At 39.8% G+C, this 26,120-nt stretch overlaps 1 protein-coding gene across 2 annotated transcripts in view; it reads right to left on the bottom strand.

Moving 5' to 3' along the window:
• The window catches only part of slc6a9 (solute carrier family 6 member 9), a 41,551-nt gene that overhangs the window by 7,794 nt on the left and 7,637 nt on the right, over positions 1–26,120 (bottom strand). The window contains exons 1-7 of one of the 2 annotated variants that reach the window (XM_079568854.1): positions 19,337–19,586; positions 4,590–4,746; positions 2,618–2,749; positions 2,254–2,530; positions 1,239–1,371; positions 1,035–1,169; positions 846–949 (exon numbers count right to left, since the gene is read on the bottom strand). In XM_079568854.1, coding sequence (XP_079424980.1) covers positions 846–949; positions 1,035–1,169; positions 1,239–1,371; positions 2,254–2,530; positions 2,618–2,749; positions 4,590–4,746; positions 19,337–19,378 — 980 coding nt within the window. In that variant the 5' untranslated portion in view covers positions 19,379–19,586. Of the gene's footprint in view, positions 1–845; positions 950–1,034; positions 1,170–1,238; positions 1,372–2,253; positions 2,531–2,617; positions 2,750–4,589; positions 4,747–19,336; positions 19,587–26,120 lie in introns of those variants that run through there. The other variant, XM_079568855.1, reaches the window with a different exon arrangement.

Genomic DNA, 26,120 nt, shown 5'->3' with positions numbered 1-26,120 from the left:
GGTAGTTCACGGCACTATTCTCATCTGGGTTTGGCTATACCACTGATATAACAGCTATTTCATCTGTGTCATGAGAAAGCATCACTATTATATGTACTTCATCTAATACATGTCTTGTAATGAAATTTTCTGGAAACATAATCATTTTGATGTAATTGACTGAGCAATATTCATGCAACTGAGGCCAGCGTAGTTAATAAGAATTTGTTCAGAATGTTTTTCCTGATGAATTAAAGGAAATAATAATAATAATAAAACATTTCAAACAAAATTTAATACAAAATGATGTGACTTAAAGCAGAACTAAGAACTTCGTAACGTTCATTGTGTCTACTTGTGTTCTAGTATCACTTTTTAGGTTCGTGTCTAACAAAACTAATCTAAAAAGTGATACTCATGCCCCTAGAGGCCATAAGTACCACTGCAGGTGTTGTAGCATGTTTTTTTTTTACTAATTAATTGTCCATGAGAGTAAATACTACACTGACAGAAAATACAAAGGGAGAAAAGTACAATTTAACAATTACACAATGGAGATAATTTTTCACGCAAACTTGACTATAAACACTGCTAAAGTGGCGCTAGCCTGCAGTTAGCTTTGCCTGTTAGCCTGTTAACTTCTTCTTCATGATTCCATTAGTGTGTATTGTGCCTCTGACCCTGCAGGGAAAGCTGCAATTGTGATTTCTGGCCAGGGACACCAATCATCCCATTTACACTTGTATTACAGCCAGAGGGACCAAGGAAAGGATTTATTAAGGTAAACAAGTTACTTAGTACTGCTTTAAAAGTTGCTATATACATTTTTTTCCCTGTTTCTGTTACAAATAATCCATTACACCAACCTGAAACAGTTATTATGGAACTTGTTATATGACGCCATAGTAATCAGACCACCCCAGGCACAGCCGAGGGAGTAGAAAATTTGTGAAGCTGCGTCTCCCCAAACCTAAAGCACAAAGCAGTTTCAAATGTTAATGTGAGAATAGTGCCGTCATCAGCGTTTCTTTGTATTCATCATTTGTCATCAGCACCTTGGCATCCAGGACTTTCTCCCACTGAGGGGTCAGGTAGTACTTGATGCCGTTGAAGGCTCCCTCCAGAGTGATGCCTCGAATGAAGAGGATGGTCAGGACAACATATGGGAAAGTTGCAGTGAAGTAAACAACCTGAAGTGGATAAAAGGCATGGTTATTTTAGAGAAATCAATAGATGTGTGTAAAATATATGGGCCAGACCTTTCCAGAGGATTTGACGCCTTTGATGAGGCACAGAAACACGACAAACCAGGAAATAGCCAGACAGCCGAGGATGGGAAGACGCACCTCACCAAAGTTCCCAATGTCATCAGAAACATTTAATACGTAATGTCTGTAGCAAAAAAAAAGAGGAGAGATTTAACAGCATATACAATGTATAAAAAGGATTCATAAACAGTTCCTTGTTTAAATGCAGAAGGTTCAGTGCAGTGATGGGCTGTATAGCTCTGGAGTGTCGTGTCTTTGGCTTTTGAAATCTACTCTCTAAGAGGCACACATTTTCAATAGAATCATACCATATAATAAAAAAGTTAAACATTACAAAGCAGTCGACAGCTGCTTTGCCAAATGCGTTTTTGTGAAAAGAGCTTTCACTCTGCTGTTTCTTGTATTCACTCAGTGTACATCTGTGTCAAATTGAGCCATAATAAAACAAAAAAAGACCCAGCCCTTTCCACAAATTAAGATCCGATTCAGTCATGAAAGTCAAAAGTGAAAACGTCTGACTGGTAAAGCGATGAGCAATTGACCCAAATGGATTGAGAAATGCACATGTTGTTTTCTGTCCAGGGAAGTTGTATATTAGCAGTGATGACGTGAAATCCTCTCACACTTGTATTTTTCCGAGAATTGCATTTCACTTTCTGTCCTTGTTAGTGTAATTCCACACAAATCAGTAACAGTTGTTCAGGTAAATCTAGTTCAAATATTGAAAGAGCGCTTTCCCCAAACACATGGCTTGTTTGAAGCTACTTTATCGAACAGGTGCAAGTCAATTCTGAACTCTGTGTCAACTGTGATAAGAGGTTTCTTGTATAACACAGAAAACTAAACATACTGTATAAAGGAAATTAAGCCACATTACCAAAATATGTAATCAGTGATTTGACTTTCTGTCGGTTTGATGATAACCGCTTAACGTCCTTAGGGCCTGATAACCAATTTTGTAATGCACTTATATCAACAAACGACTAATCCTTCTTGTCGCTCTTACTTCCAGTACTCCTCACTGGGGCTGGTCCTCTTTGTGCGGTTCACAGCCTCAGAAACTCCTGTTAGCAGACTGCTCGTGGCATTAGCCAAGCTGGAGTTCACATACGAGTTGGGGCCCACGACTCCAGAGCAGTCCGGAGTATTCCAAGGATTATTGCAATATGTCCATGGCAGCAGGTTGGTCATAGACATAAAAAAGTAGTAGAATGCAATGCAGATGACCACATTGTAATAAATGCCGATGTAGGTGGACACCACCATCATGCCGTACCCCACACCTGTACAGAGAGAAATGAATGAAAGAGAAATGTTACAGAAGCTAAGTAGTAAATACAGATATTATTTAGACACAGAATCACTTTTACCTTTGAACATGGGACTAATCTTCCAGACTCCCAGACATCCCAAACTGGCAAACTGACCAAAGGACAGCTCAAGGAAGAAAAGAGGGATCCCGCAGAAAACGAGCATAATGAAATATGGCAGCATGAAGGCGCCTGTATTAAAAGACATATAAAGAGAACATCATTTACTACATGGTCAGGGCTTGTGTATCTTTCTGTTGCAAAAAACAGTCATTATAAAATGCCAACTGTAGTTGACACACCTGGAAAGAACAGAAAACACTTTTGTCTGTGCTAGTAAACTCCTGAAACTCAGTCAGTATGTTAAAGGGGGGGTGTTATGCAAAATCGACTTGTTTCATGTTATTATGTCATTCCCTCATTAAAAACCTGCCTGAAGTGTTGCCTTGGCACATTCACGCATTTTTGAGTAATCTGTAAAAACTCTGATGGCAGCCATTTTAGGCATAGGTTTGCCTGAGTCCTCCTAGGAACGCCCCCACCTCCCGGAGATGCCTCCGAGTTTTCGTCACCAGCCGAGTAACCAACCACTGCTCCTCAGCAGAACCCCCTCCCCACTGATGCCACAGACAGCGTGTGGAGGGGGCGTGTTCGAAAGGGTCAGAGGTTCTTAAAGAGACAGAGGCCTATTTCAAGACATTTGCTACAGCCATTTTGAGAGAGCAATTTTATACAAGGCAGTTATTCTAATTTACTGCATTTACAGACCAACAGAAGGTTTCGTCACCATTGTAGTGTGCTATAGACTGGTGCTATGTGACTGAAAAAAATACCTCCTCTTTAAATGAGTATGAAAGTGAATAATTGACCCCAATGTCCGCACAGTAAAACCATGATTGACTAAGAGCGCACATGCAAAACAGATAGTGCGTGTAGAACAAAAAGCAGATGATGATGATGACTTTTGTCTCTCATAAACACATAAACGGCCACCGCACTAACTAGTTTATAGATAGATCTGCACCACTAATGATGAATCAGGTGCAACACACTATCAAACAGGTCCTTGGTGTTAACAGCTGGTTTAAACTTATCAATGATTTAGGGAATTACCTAAAGGTAATTAGGTAAAGGTGAAGAAGTGTCACATGTGCACATGGCCAACAATTTATTAAGAAGATTTAGAAGAAAATAAAAGTTCTGATCACTAAGTAGATGAAATTGACATTGGCTCTTGTGACAGTGTAAGAGTGTGCTTGGGCTTAATGTAAAATCATTTTTTGATTTTTGTTGTTGTGTGTTATGTTATTTGTGCAGCTCTCTCATATTAAAGCAGTACTTAGTAACTTATGCCCCTAAAGGCCACAAACGCCACTGCAGGTGTCGTAGCAGCGTTTTTTTCACTTATTATTTGTTTGTGAGAGTAAATACTACGCTGATAGGAAAGACAAAGGGAGAGAGGGATATTTTACATCCAATTACACAATGGAGATACATTTTTTTTCACTCAAACTTGGCTGTAAATACTGTTAAAGTGGTGCTAGCCCGCAGTTAGCTTTGACCGTTCTTCTTCGTGATTCCATTAGTGTGCATTGGTGACTCCTACCCGGAGGCAGCGAAGTTGCAATTGTGGTTTTCTGGCCTGAGACACCAGGGGGAGATGAAAGACCCCCCAATCGTCCCATTAACACTTATGTTATCCCCAGAGGGACTACGAAAAGGATTTATTAAGGTAAACAAGTTACTTAGTACTGCTTTAATAAAACAAAAAGAACTACAACACTACACCACTTAACTACAACTGGAGTCTAGTCATGTCTTTGTACACTTTGCGGTTTGAATGAGAGACATTTTGTTTACCCTCGCATACACGCTATGAGACTGGAGCAGTTGAGACTAACAAATATAGTGAAAGCAAAAAAAAATCTTTCCAACTAATAACACTGTCTACAGAATTACTTTTAGTGACTCCAGTGAAAAATGTTTCCCCTGACCACCCGTGAGCCACAGGCAGATGAATTAAAGAACCCACCTCCTCCATTTCTATAACAGAGATATGGGAACCTCCAGACGTTGCCCAGACCCACAGCGTAGCCCACACTGGTGAGCACAAACTCAATCTGGTTGCCCCAGTTGCCTCTCCTGGAGTTTTCATCTTTCCTCACCGGCTCGCCAGGAACAGCTCCATTCTGTAAAACAATGAAAAGAAAGATATTGGTTGGGCATGCAATGAATGTTTTCTCTGTTGCATGCTCATTTCTCTTGGTAGAGAGATGCAGTGGAGCAGAGCGGATGAAACACAAAATTGGTGCCTTAAGAACAATGCAGCATTTGGCCACGTCATCCTGATTTGCAGTTCCTCCTCACCTCTCTACCGCCCTTCATCATTCCATCTGCTACCATCAGATGGCCTTTCTCTCCTGACCCTCGCTATCACCTCAGCTCTGTCAGAGTGTGTGTTCAAATGAAGGTATTCAGGCCTTTGCGGAAAAACAAACAACAATATTTGGATCATTCCCCTTTACTGTGCAAACAAATCCATGATTTTTGGATTGTCATTGCTATCCTCATAAGATGCTGCCTTACAGAAGTCATGGCCACAATATTGTAAACAAGGTAAAAGAAAGTACAGTACATTCTTTCTTTGTTAACATCAAACCTCCCATAGGGTTGCACTTTTACACAAGTGCTGATGTTTTGATAAAATGATGAAAAAAACTGCTTTGCTGCATAATTATACGCAAAGCTTCAGGTCACGACGTCGAGGGAATGGTTTGTTCTCACAGAATATTGTCAGCCCTGTGAACCACTGCCTTTCAGTGGAAATCAAGGGATCATGCTCATCAGCAAAAAAGACGGTACAGCCAACAACACCAAAGTAAATAAAATGCTCAGCACATTTTGCTCCCGTGGTGCTGGAAATTAACATTAGGCTCTGGCCAAGCGTGGCTGATTAGACAGAAGGTTTAACAGCAACAAGTACAGGCAACAAACAACTGCCTGTGACTTTGTTTAGGAGGCTCACAGTGCACTCCTATTATGAGGGTGAAATAAACAGATTGTCTCCAGCCCCCTTGACCTGCATTGTGTGGGAGTGGAAGATACAGGTGGGACGGGATGCAAAATCAGCAAACATGGATGTTATTGGTACAAAGGACTTGTAGTTAAAGCGCACTCGCAGCAGGGGACATGCAGAGGACTCCAGCTGAGTGTCCGCGGCCACAGCATGTCTCCAACCCAACGTCCTTGTCTCAAGTTGACTTTGGACAGAGACGAGGCACAGCTGTGTGTGTGTGTGCTGTGCATGTCCTTCGAAATGCTGCGGAGAGACGCCCCGGTCCAAGAATCATTCTCAGTGAAGCACCAGGGCACATCGCATTTATGGTGAAATGCAATCTCAGAGCTTCATGGAATAAATCTAATAAAATACATGCAGATGTGTTCTTCTAACACAGGTCTCTGGTCGCATGTGCTCTTGTAAACAGGTCCAAGACTGACTGACCAGCATTTATTAAAAGATGAACTTTTATTTCATTCTTTTATGCTGATGGCTTCACATGACAGAAGATGATTTAGGTAGAAATGAACTACCACTACTAAGTAAACCAACCAACAAACAAACAACAAGTATTTAAAGTGTTTTCATATCGCCTCATGTCAATATTTTCCGGATTCTATCCATGAGCTGCGTAGTGTTGGGAGTTTGCATGTTCATAGAATGCTTCGATTTTCATTACCATTAAGAATATGCACAATAGGCCAGCATGAGAGTGTGTTAACAGTGGGACATGAGAAATCCTTTGGTTAAAACTTCCTAAACACAAATAAAGATCACGGTAGTTTAGTCAGCCTGTCTGCCGGTTCAGCCTCTGGGGAGGGGCTGAACTTTGGGTTGCTCTCCCCTGGCTGACCTCAGCGCTGCCCAGGTGTTGTTGCCTGTGGTGTTGTTGCCTGTGGTGTTGGCTTCTGGGAGCATCCTGGTCACTCAGTCAGACAGACACAAACACAGATCTCCCTCCATCACATTCACGTGTCGCAGGGACCATCTGGGTCTTATATAAGACCACACATGCCTTCCACTCTGCCCCCCATTTAGTGACTTTCTCTCATTCCCAGGTCTGTTTCGAGCCAAACCATAAATACATAAAGTGTCCCAAATGTGTTGTGAAAAGACAGCATCAACTTTCAGAACTTTTTTTTTCCATTTAAACAATGGCTATCCACAGACATACAACGGTAGAATGGAATACAAATTGAGCATTAAATGTTCTGAAGCAATTTTCCTAAACTGCCAGGTTACAATTACCTAATCAGATGGCTGTCAAGAGGATGCAAACAGAAACTTATCTTCGACAAAGAAAATCAGACATGCACAGTCAAGTACATTTCTATATTTTTAGCACAAATTGAAAATGCTGATAGACTTTGTACAGGATTAAATGCTACAATCATGTTATTTCTGTAAGGTATTAGCAGCCGCTCTAACTTTTTGAAGTGCTTCTCTGAAAGACAAAAAGGCAACAGTCCGTGCACTACATCCGATTAGTTAAAAAGCATCGGCATGAGTCCTTCAAAACAACTGTATCTGACATCTGCAGACAGGTTGGTCAGTGTGCACACAAGCTGATTTATAAACAGTAAACAGACAAGCTTGGGGAGCTGAGCACAAAATCACTTCTTTATGACTGGCATCTTTCAGAGTATTTTGTATCACCGAAATGCAGCATAATTTTTAATTAAAGTGACCAAAGGAGTGGGGAGGTGTGCAGGGCCTGATAATCTTTTCTGTTGAATGTGATTCTGTTATACGCGCAATTGCTGACTGGTAAGTTGGCATTCTTTATCTGTGAGGATTTTTTTTTAGCAGCACCTCCTATAGAGCACTGGCATTTCACTGACAGCTCACTGCTTCACTGCTCACACAGAGAACACTCTTTTCTACACAACTGCAAAAATGCACAAAAGAGTGGTTAAGTAGCACGGATTGTGCTTCAAGGATTGAGTTGCTGTATTTATTATTTTTTAGAGTGAATTTAGTGCCAACTCCTTGACAAGGCCTTCACGTGTGAAAAGGTGCAAGGTTTATCAAAGATTAAATACAATAGATATCCCAGTGGCTAAGTTATAATTAACACTAGACAGAACCCTGTTAAAATGGACCAACAAATCAACAAATAACAACAGTTATATTTAGCTGATTGACTCCAATTGAGAAAGGATAGAATGTGTTTTTATATCAAGACAGGAAACGTCTGGCCGGCACTGGCTGCAGACATCTGTCCAAACATAAAATGCCACAGGTCAAATCACTTTGTGTACATACAACTCTGAGGGCTTATTAAAATACCCTGGGTCTGTTAAATTTGCATCTTAAGTCTGTCTTGAAAAATTTCAAACAACTAATGCAAAGTGACAGCAGCATTAGAAACATCTTAACTTAAAACAACACTGCTTCTGGGGCTAATAATAATAATTAAAAAAAAACATGTTGCCCGTGCTTGCCAATAAGCGGGGTATGTTTATTCAAAGTGGCACACGTAATCCCCCGCTCCACCCATGCCCAGTTTAGTAAACATGTCTGTCTGCGGGGAGAGATCTAGTCTGCTTTCATGGACAAAAGGCCCACCGGATCCCCTCAAAAACAGGCGGCTCAAAGCTCCTTTATGAGTGGGCTGTGAGGTGAGAGTAATGGGCCTAAAGACAGTGTAGACGGTGGCTTCTCAACCTGCTACCATTGGGGCCACATACCAAAGGATCCCATTGGGCAGTAGCTGAATAAATCCTCCTCCACGGCTGATTAATTGAAACCAATGCATGGGGTGTGAGGAGGAGGAAAGGGGAGCAGCGTCCTGTCAGAGGAGGGCCGCCAAGACTAGGGTCACCCACAGGGTGCATCACTGACAAGAGCAGAAACTCTCTGTATGTGGGGCTTCTTGGCGTAATGCGGTGCAGAGATCCAACATTTTAACAACGGACCCCTGAACTTCTCAACAACAGTTAAAAAAATTAAGGATGTTTCAGATTGCAAAAAATAAATAAACAAAAGTAATGACTTGAAACAGTTTACTTCTCAGTTAGAAACCAAATGTCAAAGATTTTTGAAATAACAAATCAAGAAGATTTATAATACCAGCACTAAAAAAATTATGATAAATATTTTGCTCATTTCTTTATAAGACGTATAAAGACAGAAAATTCTTGTCACCCGGTCTCACTCATACAATTTTAGATGCAATCTTACCTCAAGATATTTCTTCATGATGTAGTTGATGTCATTTGTATACAATTAGACTGGACTCTAAATTAGCAGTTCTTATATCTGTTCAACAACAGATAGACTGTCTGCCTGATGTAACCTACCAGAACCCGCTTGTTGTTGAGTTATGGCTTAAGAAGTCTCTGAGAATATCTTTATGAGAAAAAGGCAGAGGGGGTTGGGCTAGAGGTGAAAAGGGGCAAAGGGGAGGGTGAGTTTGGGGTAAGAGGGCAAAGGGAAGGTATTTGATGTCCAGTGGTGAAAGCATGCATCAGCATTCTATTACATGGATGTTAAAATGTATTTAATGGGCATAAAGAAACATGCCACATTGCAACAATTTCAAAGAATTTTCCAATTTGCCCATCACCCATGTTCATGCCTTTTTCTGTCCATTGTCCATGTGTGAAGCATGTTTAACTAGACTGTCAAAACATGCAGAATAATCTCTTATAGTATCTTCTGGGACTATTTTGGGTGTGTTTCCAAATAGGATTATATAGGGAAGAGGAAACGGACAAAACAATTGTGTGAATCAAAGACAAAACCCAATCGAAGTGTGACAGTGGGAGGAGGGCGAGTACTTGCTGATGTGAAGAGACAGTGCTTAGCAGAACACATTGCTGTTAGCCGTGCGTCCATTTCACCCCTCTTCGCTCTGCACTGATTGTTCACTCATTTGCTTAACAAGTTCATTTGTGCATAGGCCTTTGTTGAGTATGGCTGTCAAGTGATGCGCAAGATTGGCCCGTGGAGCTGTTGGCCCTTGCAAGCTGTTCACCTGCATTTGTTCACCCCCCACATGTGGAGACCAATAGACAGTATGCACTTGCATCATTCTCATTCTGAACAGATCCCTCCACTTTTGTCAAAAATATCTCAATGTCTAAATAAAGTGTAACAAATTTCATTACTCAACCTTTACACTTATTTGGTTTCTGTTGCTATGCTGCTGCATGCTGTGACACCCCCTGAATCCTCTACACTATATTTTAACTACTTGTATTGCTACATTATATACAGATTATATTACATATAAAACAATGCTAAAAATGACATCAATGTCAAAGTAAAAAAAAGGCATTTGGTAGATAGCAGCCTGAATGTGTGATACACAGACGGGTAACAGGCAGTGCTGGATCTTTATGTCAGCTGTCATGAGCTGTCCAATCTCTAGTGCTGTGTGTGTGGCCACCGCGCTGGCACATCTATGCCAATCAGCTGACCCCTTTTTCTTCCTTTCCAAAAATATAAAGGCTAGGGCTGCAACTAACGATTATTTCGGTAATCGATTAATCTACCGATTATTTTTATATGATTAATCGATTAATCGCTTGGCTGTGAAAGGTGCATGGAAATTGTATTTTTTCTATTTTTTTATCACATAGAGCTAAAGTGGCGGCGCTTGAGGACATGTTGATGGAGTAAATTTAAAGTAAACGTTTGCTAATTCTGCTTTCTGATTGGACGAGACAAAGACAGATATTTATGAAATTTACAATGTACAAAACACTACAGACCCTAAATTTAAAAAACAAAGTAGGTTCCACATTACATAATTTTCATGTCTTTTTTGCTTTATTTTAGTCTGTGTTTACTAGAAAACGATTAATCGATTACTGAAATAGTTGACAACTATTTTAGTAATCGATTAGTTGTCGATTAATCAATTAGTTATTTCAGCCCTAATAAAAGGCTATAAAACATGCCTCGATGTGTGCTGAATGTTTAAAACCTTTCACAGAAGGCTTAATGATATAGATCATACTAAAATATGTCCTCATCTTTAACATGTAACAGTAAATGTCAGTCAACTCTAATGTTTACCCCACTTTTTCCTTATTGTTTGTTCAGTCATGTTAGAGGAGTTGCCCTCAATCTTTGTGCTGTCACAACAACAAAGCAAACAGGACTTGGCCGTGTTACATCAGGACGAACACACACACTACAGTAAAGAAACTCTTCTCTTCTATAGGTCAGCTTTCCAAGTGGTTACTCAGAACCTGAAAGAGTTTTGTAGTCCAATCTAAATACATTGTACACATATTGCGGACTATGGAGACATCATTTACCATAATTGAACATTGAACTTAGCTCACAAAGTGGTTCAAACTGGTTTCCACAGTGAGACAGGATCTCAATTAAGCTGAGCAATATGGTGATATAATCGAGTTTGGGATGCAATGCTATAAATTCACTGTTGCCACAGAAATTCGCCATGTTTGTGAGCAAACAGTCCACAGATTAACTAAAAACAGAATAAAATGTGGAGGGAAAAAAGCCATGGAACAACTCCGTTAGCAAGTCACTGCATGTAAATAGGACAGGTGTTGAAAATAAGCACATGAGCTATAACACTTTTAACAATGCATCTGGTTCGTTCAATTGTCCATATTAAATAAATGAAAAATGAAAATAAATACATCCAACCGCATCGTGATTTAGTACAGACAATTTCCCCACTTATTGGAGTCAGCTTCAGTCAAGCACTGAGTGAATGACTAATTTAACCAACCAAAATTTAGTGTGATCTTTCAGAACCATTAGACAATGTAAAGGTAGTAAGAGTCTGATTTACGAAGCCAGGTGCTAAATTGCAAGTAATACTTAAAGCTGTAGTAAACAATATTTTCTTGTAGAGCAAACTTAATTTGGCACCATAGATCAACACTGGAAATGTGACATTTGCAACAGACCATGTCCAATTTTGTGTGTCAAAATATAGCACATTTTCCTCCAGCGCGAACCAGACAGCGTTGCACCCGATTTACCATTAGAAACTGTACATTGTTAACAATGATTACATCTTCTTCTTATCTGAATCTTTATCATTATTGAAATTGCCCACTGTCTGTCTCCTTCAAATGCTTTATGTTTACACAAGCATTCCTCCATTGCTAGATCCGCTTTGGTTCGAGGAGCATCTCAGGTGCTGTGTGCACTGATTGCACAAGCCATGGCCATAGGGATGTGTTGGAAAACAGAAACAGTCACCACCGCTGATGAATGTGGAGCTGAAGATTATGAAGATTTGATCACATAGTCCTCGGAAGCGAAAGGAAAATAAGGGGAAACAGGACCGCAGGAATACACATGGCTGGCACATTGGAGGAATGAAAGGAACATGAGTTGTGTCTCCTTCCATGTCATCAAATGCTATACTCAGACCCTGCGGTTTTCATAAGGACTGTAAAAGGACATGGGACAGACTTCTGAAGCTGTTTGGTGGACAGCTGCTGTGAACTACTCCAGTTCAATGAAACACAGAGGAAGGCCAAAGCAAAACACTTGCAGGTAACATGTACTTTCTTCGTAACCCTGTACATCACCATCAAAACAACACAATTATTATTTTATCTTTATAAATTAGCCAGATACAAACATTTGAAAGCGTTTTTAACTGCGTATTTGGTGCACAAACTGCATCATATAGTCCTACGTAAAACTTTACACCTGCTTCTCAAATGTATTCATTTTTTGTACAGTTTCAGTGGTCACGATAAATACAAAAGTCCATTTGCATTTTCTCCACCTATTGTAGCAAATTGCCCCGTTTTGCATATTATGGGGCAATTGGTCCCATGAGCTAAATTTGCACTGGGTTATTTTAGACATAAATCTCAACTGCACTTGCTCCACTTTAGTAAGCACTATCAGTAATGGCCCTAAGCGTTTTTTTGGTAAATCACCCACCCCAAATCTCAGTTGTTGTTCAATCGACTAACTCATGATGAGAATGGTAGAAGGTGTTGCATGTTTAGTGGCATTACTCTGGACAGAAGAAACCACACATATGGAGCAACAACAAGCATTCCAATTTTCCTGCTCACACATAGAGCTAGCAGCCTCATCCAGCGCGATCATAAGCCCTTTACTATTTTTTTTACTTCAATCCTCCACAAAGCTGATGAATAAGCCTCATCAGCCTTTTCCCGACACCTCATCTCAGAATTTTGCATTGCTTCCCTAAGCTCCAACACTGGTGTGCAGACAAAATGTAAGAAGCGAAATACCATTGTTGGAACATGAAGAAATGATGCTGAGTCTATCTCAAATCCAAATTAAATTATGTTGCTTTTATAATCCTCAAATTAATAATGATAATACATCAAGATATTTGGACACTTTCCATGGAAGTAAATAAAATAATATTTGAGAGAATATCGACAAACATTAAAATTGGAGGGCTCTAATTGAATGAACAACACACTTCACTATAAAGTCAGGGGCTTTATAACTATGGCTTTCTCCAATAAGTAATAAAAGCGGTGGATAGTGTGTTTTGCGTTTTGTCTTCTTGTGTGGGTCAAGAGACACACACTTATTAAAGCTAATGGTCACCAGTACAAAGACTTAACATATTATTTAAACTAAGGTTTGAATCAGAATCGTTTATTTGCGGTCACGTGTTGTTCGTGAGCAACGTCACTTTTGGGAGGCAGAAGTTCCCTCAAAAACGGAAGAGCCAAGAACTTTTTTATAATCAACGGTAAAAGACCAAAAACTCGACAGTAGGTGAGTTTTTGTGATTCATAATCCTGTTGGAATATTCCTGTATGCTTGCGTATATTCAGCTGTAGAAATGTAGTTGACACCAACTCCTACCAAATTTAAAGGTGGTTGTCTGGACCCTTACAACAAAGGCTAACTTTTAAAAATTACAAATTGATACACCATTAAAACTTGTATCACAAATGACGTATCAGAGAGGGAACAACTTTTAAGCTCTAATATGCGAAAAGTTATGATTAAGAGAACATTTGCATGCATGCATGTTTCTCTCTACAACAAACTGATGCTCGAGCTAGTGAGTTTTAAAAAATGAACCAAATTGTAACCTCATTTGTATATCCCTACATTCAGTCGTTCCCAGTTGCTAAGGAGTTTATTTGTATTACCCAAAAGATAGTATGTAGTAGCGTTTTGGGGCCAATGGCCACTCTCATCAATAGTTATAAAGTGCAATGAAGTTAAAGTGCATATGAAAAGTTAAGCTTTTTTCTTTCGAATTACTTTGGTCCTGTTCCATTACTTGCACTTTTTCAAAATGTTGTGTGTAATGTGTCCCAATTATCTCCAAGTTCAGTTGCGTCACGTAATCTTGGACTTTGCTTTGCACTTCAGGCAAGTGTGGAGCCATGTGGACTTCAGTAAAGTATACTTCCCACAATGCATTTCAAAAAGCATAGCACTTCTTTCAAATTCTTAGCAACTTGACAGTTTTTACACAAATATAATACTAGCTAATGCTAATAGAATGAAATGGAAAGGTGGATTATTGAAGGAACAGCACAATTAAAACATTAGAGACATTAGAGAGCACGTGGCCAGTTGAGCTGGTGAAAATTAGGCTTGCCAACTATTGAATAATAAAGTAAGGCACAGGCAGGCACCACTATGTTATATTACAGTGGGTTGCATAAGTATCCACCCCCTTTTAAGTTTTCATCATTTTGCCATGCTATGGACCACAAATATATATATATATATATATATATATATATATATATATATATATATATATTTAATTGAAATTTTATGAAAAAGACACACACCAAGTGATACACGATTGTGAAGTGAAATTAAATTTATAGATGATTTAAACTTTTTTTTTTTTTAAATAAAAAGACTGAAAAGTAGGGTTTGCTAAAGTATCTTAAGTGTTCAGAGTTAATACTTTGTGGAACCGCCTTTTGCTCCAATTTGAGCTGCAAGTCTGTTGAGGTATGTCTCTACCAGTCCTGCACATCTTGAGGCTGGAATTTGTGCCCATTCTTCTTTGCAAAACAGCTCAAGCTCCGTTAAATTAGATGGAGAGCGCTTGTGAACTGCAGTTTTTGGTCTGGACTTTGACTTGGCCATTCTAACACTTGGATATATATTTTTTTCAACCATTACATCATTGCACTGGCTTAATGTTCAGGGTTGTTGTCTTGCTGGAAGGTGAACCTCCGCCCCAGTTTCAAGTCTTTTGCAGACTCCAACATGTTTTCGGCTCCTGTATTTGGCTTCATCCATCTTCCTATCAACTTGAACCATCTTCCCTGTGCCTGCTGAACACTATGTTTACACCAAACATAGTGTTTTGCATTTCAGCCAAAAAGTTCCATTTTGGTCTCATCTGACCTTCTTCCACATGTTTGTTGTAGCCCCATGTGACTTCTTGCAAACAGCAAACGGGACTTCTTATAGTTTTCTTATAGTAAATATGGCTTCTTTTAGCCACTTCCATTTTCAGTTTATTATTTATTTAAAAAAAGTTAAAAAAAATCATCAATTTCATTTCACTTCACGACTGTGTGTCACTTAGTTTGTGTCTGTCTCAGAAAATTTCAAGTCAATAAATGTTTGTCCATGGTCCATAGTGTGGCAAAATGTCGAAAAGTAAAAAGGGGGCGGATATTTATGCATCCCACTGTATATTATTATATCAAAATAGACAATTAGACCTACATTTTTTAGAGCTATTGCTCTGGAAACCTCTAATATACAAAAGCTGCTGCTCCACACAAACTGTGGTATAAATCCCATTATATAATAATAATATATTAAGAATTGTTGCAGATGATAATTACTTTCTCATTCATTTACTTACTTAGAAGTATTCTGTTCATAACGTGGGTTTTATGAATTGTGGATTGTCACAATTTGACAACTGCACCAGGCCTTGTGCACTCCTGTACTTTGAGCACTTCAAGTGTCTAATCCGATACTTGGGCTCAGGATAGTTGCCGATACCAACAGTCCAAACTTAAAAGATGCTGATCCTTTTCTTTCTTTGTGATTATTAGAGTTTTTAGATCTTGGATAGTTTCCACAGCCAATATGTAAACTGCATGAGCCATGAGGTGGTCAACAGTGGGCCACCATGGATGAGTTCTTATTTAGAAACGTATGCTATCGACACACTAGGGTTTTTACAATTCGTAAAAACCCTGTCGTGCATCTAGACACCTAGATGAATTACCCATTAGATTTCTAAAGTGTGGGAAGATTGCTGTAAGAAAGCTGTATATCAACAGCTTACTTACTTTCTCCCATCCTAATGTGTGTTTGATACTTTCCAGTCAAGCTTTAGGTCCCATCACAGCACTGAGACAGCTCTGCTCAAGGTGACAAATGATATCCGACTGAACACAGAAGTAGGCAAAGTCTCCTGAGTGCTGCCTTTGACCGTGTGATCTTTTTGGAGAGGTTAGAAAACTGTGAGGGGATCACTTGTATTGCTCTGAACTGGTACAAGATCTGTCTCAAGGACAGGAGGATGTACTTTGTTAACATTGTTTTATTGACAACATAAATGTGAAATTCTCCTACCACAGTTTTGCAGATGACTCTCAAATGTTCATGTCACTGATGGCAGGTGAACGTGGAGGTGAACAAAGTGTGTGCACTCACTCTCATCCCTGAGACTAGACCTTCCCCTCGTTTTAATACAGACTCTGGCGGGGACAGAGCCAGATGTGCCCCAGGATCAGCTCCTTTGACCAAAGTTTTTCTGGTTTTAAACTCCCACATGGCATAAGTATTACAACATCTGATGTGTGACCCAGTGCACCCTGCCTCTGTGAAGCATTTGGACTCAACTCGCGCATCAGGAATAGATAAAAAAAAAAAAAAAAAAACATGACTTCTGATGGACACACGAAGAAAGAAACAGAAGTGGACAGTGAAAGAAGAGACAGACGGGTGTGTATCAAGTGGTGCAGATTTATTTGTGTTTATCCACTGTTGTCCGGTAAAGTTAAGAGAGAGACCCAAGCTACTTTGGTCTAAACTATTGCAAGTGCCATACACTGAGGCAAGTCATATTGGCCTGAAAGAGTTTGAAATTATCACAAGAACCAAATTTGCACGTGTACATAGGAAAACATGTACACCTATCATAATCTAAAATACCTCGAGCAAATATATATATATATAAGCACTTAATAAAAGTGCTATAAAATATAATAAATGAATAACAAATCCCACTCAATTAGAAAATGTAATGAGTCCCACCATAGTACGTTTATGCCAACATCCAGGTCAACATGTTCAATACAACAATCAACTATACTCGAAAGCCTGTCCAGTTGATAGAGTATTGTGGTTGAGCATAAAATCAAATAACAATTCCCAATAATAACACAAGTGGACACACCCAAAAATGCACCGCCTTCCTCTGCATTAGCGATTACAGGACAGTGACACTATGAAAAGACCTACTCTGAACCCGATATTTATGTGCTCCTCATGTTGGACATTTATTCATTTGATTTTATGCAATAAGAATAAAGCAACAAGAGACCGTATGTAAAGACATATTAAATACAGTATCAAATGATAAATGATACTGCCCAATGATATTATTGCAATTAACATCTCTATATCTTTTGTGCTGTATATCCAGAGATTTTCACTTTTCTCATGATCTCAACAGCATACTACTCCATAATAGAAAAGTCTGATAACATTTTCGAAGACAATTGAGATTGCATATCACTATATCACAGTGCCTTATGTATCTGTCCTAGAGTTAGTCCTGCAGTCAGTCACATAGAAATGAAAATAATCGCCGGTTCTATCTCGTAATTAAGCTTAATAAGATGAAAAAAAAAGCAAACTGTTATTCTAAATATAGTCAACTTTTTGGAATAAAGGAACAATCGCTTGTCAGTGTGTTTGTAAATGCAGCTGTTGCAAATCATTTATTTTATGGGTTGATTGAGATGGATTTTGGTGTCATTCACGCAAAGCGGACAGCCTTTCATTTGCTTCACAATCCACATGAATACTGCTTATGTCTATTGGCTAATTCAATAATGTGTAAATAATGGACTTTTTGCTGGCCAGCTGTGAGCTGTGTGTAAAATCCAAGGGACCAAAGAAGCAACCACCCCGGACACAAACAAACACGCTTATATTTGTGTCTCTCTTTCCCATGTGTATCTGTTCTCCAGCCTTTTGCTCGGTGAGTAAACAAGGCTGTTTGGCACTTCTGCTCCATAAAATGCCACACCTGCCCCCTGACGAGGTGTGTGTGCGAAAATATTACTTAAAAAAAAGCATCATTTGTTATTTTCTGCTACATTTGCTCCTATATCAGACTCACAACTATCACCAGATATCAAGTAACAACCAAAGGAAGCAAAAATGTATCAATTCATCAAGCAAAATGCCAAAACTAATCAAAGGCTGTTTTGAAGTACCAGATGTGTCTACCCCTTGTTATAGCAATTATCGCTGAAGCATGTTTCACACAAATGACCCCAAACTGTTTTCTCAACCCTGAGACGGAACTACCACAGAGACAGAGTCTGTGCCCCATGTCATTTGCAGTTACAAGAAATGCTCTGAAAGGCGCAGATAAATAACATGTATTATTATTATTATTATTATTATTATTATTATTATTATAAGCATAATGAGATGCTTAATGAGAAGAGGCATCTTATAACCCAGTGCTGTGGCTATTAGTATTTTTTGGTATTACTCTTTAGTAGCACTGTGCTGTGTGTGCTGTTTCTTTAAAGGACATATGCTCTTGTGGGTAAAGGCAATTCATGTTTCATGATAATTCTACTTAAAATCAAAACGAGCACATGGCTAATTTACATAAATCAACAAAAGTGTGTTGTACTATTCCACAACTTATGAAGTATAATTTATATATTATAAAATATACTTTTAAGACAAAATAAAATAAAATTTGTGAGTCAATCACAACAATTTTAAGTAGATACATTAACCAGGAAAAGGTTTGACGCTTTGGACTCAGCTTTAATAGTCGCGTTCAGAAACTTGTGATATGACTTGGTTAACAGCTAATGCCGGCCCAGAGGCAAGATCGGATGAACAAATATTCACAGAGCTTTATTTTCTCCACCTGCTGTAATTCAACTAACTGTAAACACATCAGAGAGTTTTGTTGCAAACTATATGCCAAAGACTGATTTAGGCACGTTGGTGGGGCTGTAGAGAAGCATAAATATTGGTCTTTTCTGGACACTTGTGCCTTTCTCCTCTGACACTCCCACTTCCTTACCAACCCCATCTCTCACAGAGCAGCCTGAACTTCCCACTGCAATTACTTATAAAAACTTTTCAGGGCTGCCACACGTGGTTAGGTTTTTAAAAAGCTGTGTCCCCCTCTTCACGTGGTGCGGGGGGTATTGAGTCGTCACAGACCCCCTGAATGATCACTGAAAAATAAGGCGGCAGAAACAATAGCTCGTCTTGATGAATTCAATTCTTTCAGGACCCTGTACCGTTGTCCAGGCAGCTCTAGGACAAAACAATGGTAGCTTTGATAGTTCAAGAAACACACTCTTAGAAACTCCCTCTAACTACTTCCGAACGCCAAAGATGATATACATCAAAACGGAACTTGGAAAGTTTAATCTACTGTTATTCCACAATTTTGTCTTGTAAAAAAAAAAGACAATCTTCAGACGCGAGACACATATGAGTTAATGTGCCAATCCATATGCACGCTACTCGTACATTGGAATAAATAAACAATAAATACATGTGAAACTGACCTGGTCTGCAGTGGAAGCAGCAATGGTGCTGGACTCCGACATGATTTGATGCTGTAACCCAGTACTGCTGCGCTACTGCCCACTGTAGATTCCTTCATTCACACCTTGCCTTTCAGTTCCGCAGCAAAAGAGGGGGTCGCCAACAAAGTATACCTCCCTTTTGCCCTGGCTTGATTAATGCCTGAATTACTTTCACCTCATTTCATCTGATGGAGCTCTGCTTCCTCTCCGCCTCTCTTCCTCATTCGGCATGGTAGCCCACTCTCTCCCTCTCTCCCCCTCCCTTCGCACTGAAATCCCCCTCCTCTCCCGCCTCCCCTCTCCTCACTGCACTAACTTTTCCTGCCTCTCTTCTTCCTTTTCACAGTATACTACATTAGAATCTCTATTAGCCATAGATTTGCTTTCGTATATCACTATTTTAACATTTTTACCCACCCCTTTTCCTCACCAGATAAGACACAGGAGAGGTTCCCTTTTTTTCTTTAACTCCACAATGAATTGCTTGTTGTCACTTCAGCACCTTGGCTGAATACAGAGCGGGAGAGTTGGTTGGAGTTGGAAAGAGGGCTGGGGAGCTTTAAACTTTTTAGCTGGGCAGAGTAAAGAGGGGGGCTCTCATTGGCTGCAGCCAAGCGTTCTCTCCCTCTCACTCATTTGCACTAACAGATTAAAATGCGGGGGCAAGAAAGTTAGGAACCCACAAGTGAGGAGTCCCCTGTCTGTCGCTCTTATTTCTTCCGTTTGTTTTCAGGGGCAGCTGCTGAAACTCTGTAGACCACCAACAACTTCCCATTCAGTAGTACTTGACTCTTGCAAATCCTCATCCGTCTCTACAGCCTGACATTGCCAATGCCCCCCTTAGCGTTACACTGAAAGCCAAGACCCTCCTTCAATACGACGTCCACAACACGTTCACCGAGTTACACCCTTTCCAATTCTTCCGCCATTCTGTGAGCCGCACATATTGTTGTGCCAGTTTGCCACCATATGGCTGATTCTTGCACGCTACAGAAGTGATGAGAAAGTCAGGAAGTCCAGGTCCAAGACAAAATGACATAAGAGCACAGCAATGTCAATGGTTTACTCAACACAAACAAAAGAGATGTCTTTCAGTTTGTCACCCCGTGTCCAAAGTCTGAGTCTGATTTTACTAGAAATGTCAAAAGTCGACAGGCAACTGGCAATTTGCCGAATGGTTGTCGGACAGCAGTGGACAAAGGCCCCTGCTGGTAAAGAGGGGGCCCTTAAATTGTGTCGAACATGAGACAACATATGCAGACAGGATGCTATTCATTTGTATACCAATTCAGAGGATTAGAATCTCAGAGGGGATCTCATGGAAGGATCATTACCATATAGCCACTCTATTCAATCTGCTGAGAGGAAGCACTAGGCAACAAAAACAACTGCCCCTTCAAATAGAGACATGTTGACACTTTTTCACAAATTGACCATTATGCTAAAATTGATTCCTGGTGACTTAATCCCAATTAAGGCTCTAAAAGCACTCCAAATATCTTAACAGTAAAAGATCAGTTTGTTTTCGATTGACTCTTCATTTTGAAAAGAAAGGTCATCATTAAAATAACTTAACTTATCCTGCAGTTCCCCTTTCCAAACCGTGCATCAGCCTTAGATCAGGTTAGACACTTCACATCACACATTGCCTTCTTATTAGCTATGATATACATGTCAAGGACTGATATAGAACAACCGTTTGAAAAAAGTACAAATAAAATACATGGATGGGCTGTGTTAATTTTGGCTTTAGTATGTCCAGACTACAATGAACTCAGCAATGACAAGAACTATTATAACGCAATTAGTTGATTGGTCTAGCAGTGGTTTTATCTAAGATACAGGCTGTGCTAACCTGACATTCAAATCAGTGCAATTATAAAGGGCCTAGAGCTTGAACTGAACCTTTAATTAGGTATGTTTGGCAAACAAGGCACAAATACTTAACATCAATTAAACACAGAGTTCACACAACCTAGTGATGTATAATGACCAAAAACTAGTTCAGTTTCCGTTTAAACGTACAAATATCATATATCACACATTATACAAATCCATGTTAGCAGACATAAAGGAGCCCGGCTTCTTTATGTTGGGTTGGGTATGTAAAGCATTATTTAAAAAGTACACAGATTAGTGGATCTAGTAGTCGGAGTGGTCAGTGGCTACGTTTACATGGTCTGAAAAAACAGATAACTGGAAAAATCAGATAACCCAATAATCAGATTCGATGCGTTTACTTTTTCTTCAGAAATCGAAGAATCCAAAACTCTGGGTTCTACGTGAACCAGTGCAAATTTTGGTTTTTAGAATAACTGAATTATCTCCACCTCTCTCTTAAATCAGGCCCACCTGCAGAACTAGGTGGAGAATGATTGCTCCTCCATATTTGAACTTGGAGTCAAACGGCTCCATGTGGCAGCAGCTTCTTGTGCTCGGTGACGAGTAGATACAGCACGGGTTTAGTAACATAAAGGTCTAGGGTCAAATCTGGTTCACTGTTTGTTGTTTTATGAAGTAATTAAATAAATGAAAACACAAATAGCACAAACTGCGCACTAGCTTCTATTAAAAATGTCAGGTGAGGAGAATGGAAAGACAATTCAGTAAATAAACAGAGCCGGGACTCAAACTCACAACTCTAAGGAGGTAGTAATGTTCTGCATATGTGCAGCAGCCTAAACCACTCGACTGTCAGCAGCACACATACTCTACAAACTCATTTGAGATTTATTTCTTTTAGTATTTTTATTATATCTTTTAATCTCTGTCTTTTTGACATGATTTTGGCATTTTTGCTTTATTTTTCTGGTTAGTTTATGCACACGTGTGAAAGATCAGGAAGAAATCAGATTATATGAATATCAGATAATTTATATCTGATACTGAACTCCAGAAATCCCATTATAATCAGATTTTTGGTCATCATGTAAACGTAGCCATTCTTTCCTAGAGTATGAGGGTTCTGAGCGTTTTCCATTTAGGTGGAGAATACGTTTTCTTATCAAGAATTACAATTGAAAGAACAATGCATAACACAAGCAATTGTTACGAATAAACGCATGGAGCTCATTAAATAGACATCAATAGACTCTAAAAGTCTCATAGAGCAGTCTGCCTCACAGCATGACTCCATGTTCTCTAAGGCCCATGAATCAACCTGCTTTTACAATGAAAGGCTAATTTCACAGGGAGACGGGGAACACGTCTTGGCTTATTGCATCACTTTCAATCTATATATCTGTCCCTTTCAGCAATTAGGTTAATATGTGTTCACCCTTCGTTAGCCCAGCATGCCTGTGATGGAGCTCCTGACTGTGAGCGGGGTCTGGAGAGCCAGGAGCATCCGAGTTAGCCCACCCTCCTCTCGAGATGTTCAGAAACAAGAGAGAGGAGAAGACCTGATGCGTGAAGTAAACGATAGAGGGGAGAATAACAAGAGTGAACTGCAGTGAGCGGCTGTAGTTCACAATAGGACAGTCGCCACAGGACCAGCGCGACAGAAAGATGGGGAGGTTGCACAAAAAGCTCAGTTTTGCAACAGCGGGTTGGCTTTGTCCAGCGCAACAAAAGGACAAAATGTGTTGAATTGCTATTGGTGCAGGAATCAGGCTTTCTTACAAGTCGTAAGAGGGCTGGCTCTTTAATTGCATGTGGAAAGATACAGTGTTTAAGAACATAGAACGTGACAATTGTCTAAAAAAACGCAGGATTCAATTTGGTGAGTAATGTTTTGTCCGAGGCTTGGTCTGACCTGACCTAGCCACTTTTCACACTCAGGGGAGATGAGACGAGAACATAGTGAAGATAAGACTGAAAAAAAAAAGGAATGAGCATAGAGACATTTCAAACGCTTGGTTTAACCTGAAGTTCCATGATAATTTCTCTCCCCTGCCCCCGATCTGTTCACTGCTTTGGCTGGGAGGGCCCCAGCTGTTCGGTCTGTATAAATAGCGTGAGGCTTGGGCTCGGACCCCCGGGGAGAGTGGGGTTCATTGGAGAGAAGGCATGGGAACAAATCAGGCTGGAAAAAGCACACAACATACACATTTTGACAAACATATGGGACCTTTGCTGGGGATGAAAGTGAGGGACATGTGACTGAAGTTGGCCTCACGTGGCATAACTAGCTGTTAATGGGATAGGAGTGTAGGCGGAAAAAAAACAAAAAAACAATAGAATAGACATTCACTTAACTGGACAGTATTTTGCTTGAACGTCATCTATAAAGATAATTAAAAACATAGAAACAATAATTTATTCCTAACAGATTTAGGACAATTTAGAGCATTATTGTGGAACGGCCACAAACCAGAGAACTATAAAGATTATTGTATTCAATTGTTCTCAGGAAGCATTAAATAATATCGCTAATAATGACTCCGAAAATCTCTGTTTTGAAACAAAGCCCTTGTAAACAGTTTTGACTTATCTTAAACTAATAATTTACTGTTCCGTTCGAAGGTGTTAAATGTGGACAGTTGTATTGGATTTGAGCCACTGAGGAGAAAAGGAAACATAAATAACATCAGGGAGTTGTGTGTCCAAGCAAAAGGGCTGTCCAGCCCTGAGAAAAGCAGACCCCCCCTCGTCCCAGGCTTGTAGCTGCTATTCGACAATCGCACACACAGAAGCGAGGTTCAAGCGCAACCAATTACTAAATATCATTCTGAAAAGCTTTTGAAAAGAGATCTTAAAGGCGTTTAAAATGATAATACAACTAAAAGAAAATGGAGAAGATTTAGGAGGTACCTGTCTATAATTTCACTAACTTCAAAGAACAGGAGAGGAAGTCCACATGTCTTACTTGTCAAGGTATAAAAAGGGAGAGCCATTAAACCATAAAAAGAGAGGTAGTGAGAATAAAAAGTACATTTTCAGCCTGAGTGGTTTTTCCAAATGAAATCTAAAGATCCACAATACAATGTGGTGTTTGTGTGTGTGTGCATAAACATACACAGGAGGGTGGTTGGTGGTGGGTTACCTTTTAAAGAGTGCCCAGCAGTGAACGTGTTTGGCATTTGTGGCCCTTGTCCTTTAATTGTACATTCGCCACAGTGGCTGCAGTTAAACTGACGTTGGGCACTGCCTGTTTATTTTTTTTGGCCTTTCTCTTTCCTCAGATGGCCATTGAAAGGGTGAATACAGAAAAAACAGAAAGTCTGACTTCTCCCCACCTGCCCTTACAGCAGATTCTCCAAGTGTATTTTAATTCACATCTGTTTGTTGGTCTTTCACCCCAAAGGCAGACAGTATGGTTGCTGAACAGTGCAGTTAACTCAACTGATAAATAAGGGTGGACAGTGACACACACTCCCTCACTAATGCGGGGAATAAACAGGAGATTGATTTAAAAAGAACAATTATCTTGATTGCAAATAAGCGCTTAACACTATAATGATTAGGGGAGATGACTGCTAAGAGCAAATTGCAAAAGTGTAAGGGGTGTGTGCACCTGCCTGTGTTATCTACGCTTGTAAGCATCTGAGCATATGCTACATAATGATAAAATGTGCAGCTCACAGATATGTTTGTGTGTGTGTATTTGCCCTGACCTCAGGCACACTGTGCTGTCACTATTTCTTTCTATTTATTTTCCACTTCACAGCCTGCAGCACACATTAGCAGCAAACCCCTGGGATATGCAGAGTGCACATTCATACACATACTGTACACACAGCTCATGCTTGACTATGACTGTCATCGCTGCATGTGCAGCATGCATTTCTTTACGATGTTCACAAAAAAAACCTAACTGTTGCTATATGATAACACCACTATGTTGTCACAAGCCAAAACATTGGCGAGAAAAAATGTAAGAAAGTCAATATATAACCAACCACGTCTCTGCAACGTAACATGGAAAATCAATATGTTTTTTTGCTATTTACTTCCAACACCTTTTGGATCAAATGAAAAGGCTAATTTGACAATGGCCAGTGTCTGACTTCTCCATATGGTCTATGACTGAGAGCCAGCCACTAAATGAATGCAACTCTTCCTTTTCCTTCAGCCTCTCTGCCTCAGACTTACATCCTTAAACATATATCTAAACTGCAGACAAGCTGAGCAGAGTTATTGTGGTGGGACAAAAAGACAGTGATGGGTCCAGTTTGGTTTGTGCCAGGGCACCATCTGCCCATGTGTTGAGGGGAAGCAGCAGCAGTAAGGGCAGGCGTGACATAGCGGAAAGATTAACGAGATAGAACTCTATTTGAAAACTGTAAATGAGCTGGAGAAGTAAGTTTGGACAGAATAGTTCTGGCAGAAGGCTACCAGTCAGGCTACGCAGTTGCAAGAAGGAAGTGCCTTGTGTTTCACAAGATTTAGGGTGATGGCTCCATCCACTTGGCCATCTGGGTCAGCATAAATAAGTTCAAGTAGACCGGAGAAAGTTAAGAAAAGAAAGGCAGAAAATTTACACAAGGGTCAGAGTCCTCACAATTTTCTACAACATTTTTGTAGCTGTGAGAATCCACAAATAAAATGTTAAGTAAAGAAAACAAACTGACTTAAATGTGGCATCAGATCTAACAGTTTTCTCATTGTTTTTCCACAAGCTCCAGTGACATCACCACAAGTCACGACAAGACAAAGATTGCAGCCATGAAAACAGGGCACAGCAGCTGTGCCTGTCCCCACACAAGAGGTCTGCACGGTATAATCTAGAACGTCAGTCCATGTTTACCTTTAGTATAGATAAAGAGAGCGCATGTTACTCTTTGACCCTTGTCCTATATTCTCCTGTTAAAAAATCGTCCTC

The sequence above is a fragment of the Gobius niger genome, assembly GCF_951799975.1.
Source record: "Gobius niger genome assembly, chromosome: 13".
In the NCBI taxonomy this organism is placed as follows: domain Eukaryota; kingdom Metazoa; phylum Chordata; class Actinopteri; order Gobiiformes; family Gobiidae; genus Gobius; species Gobius niger.
Note: the sequence above shows the minus strand (reverse complement) of the source record. Positions and strands in the feature narration are given on the sequence as shown.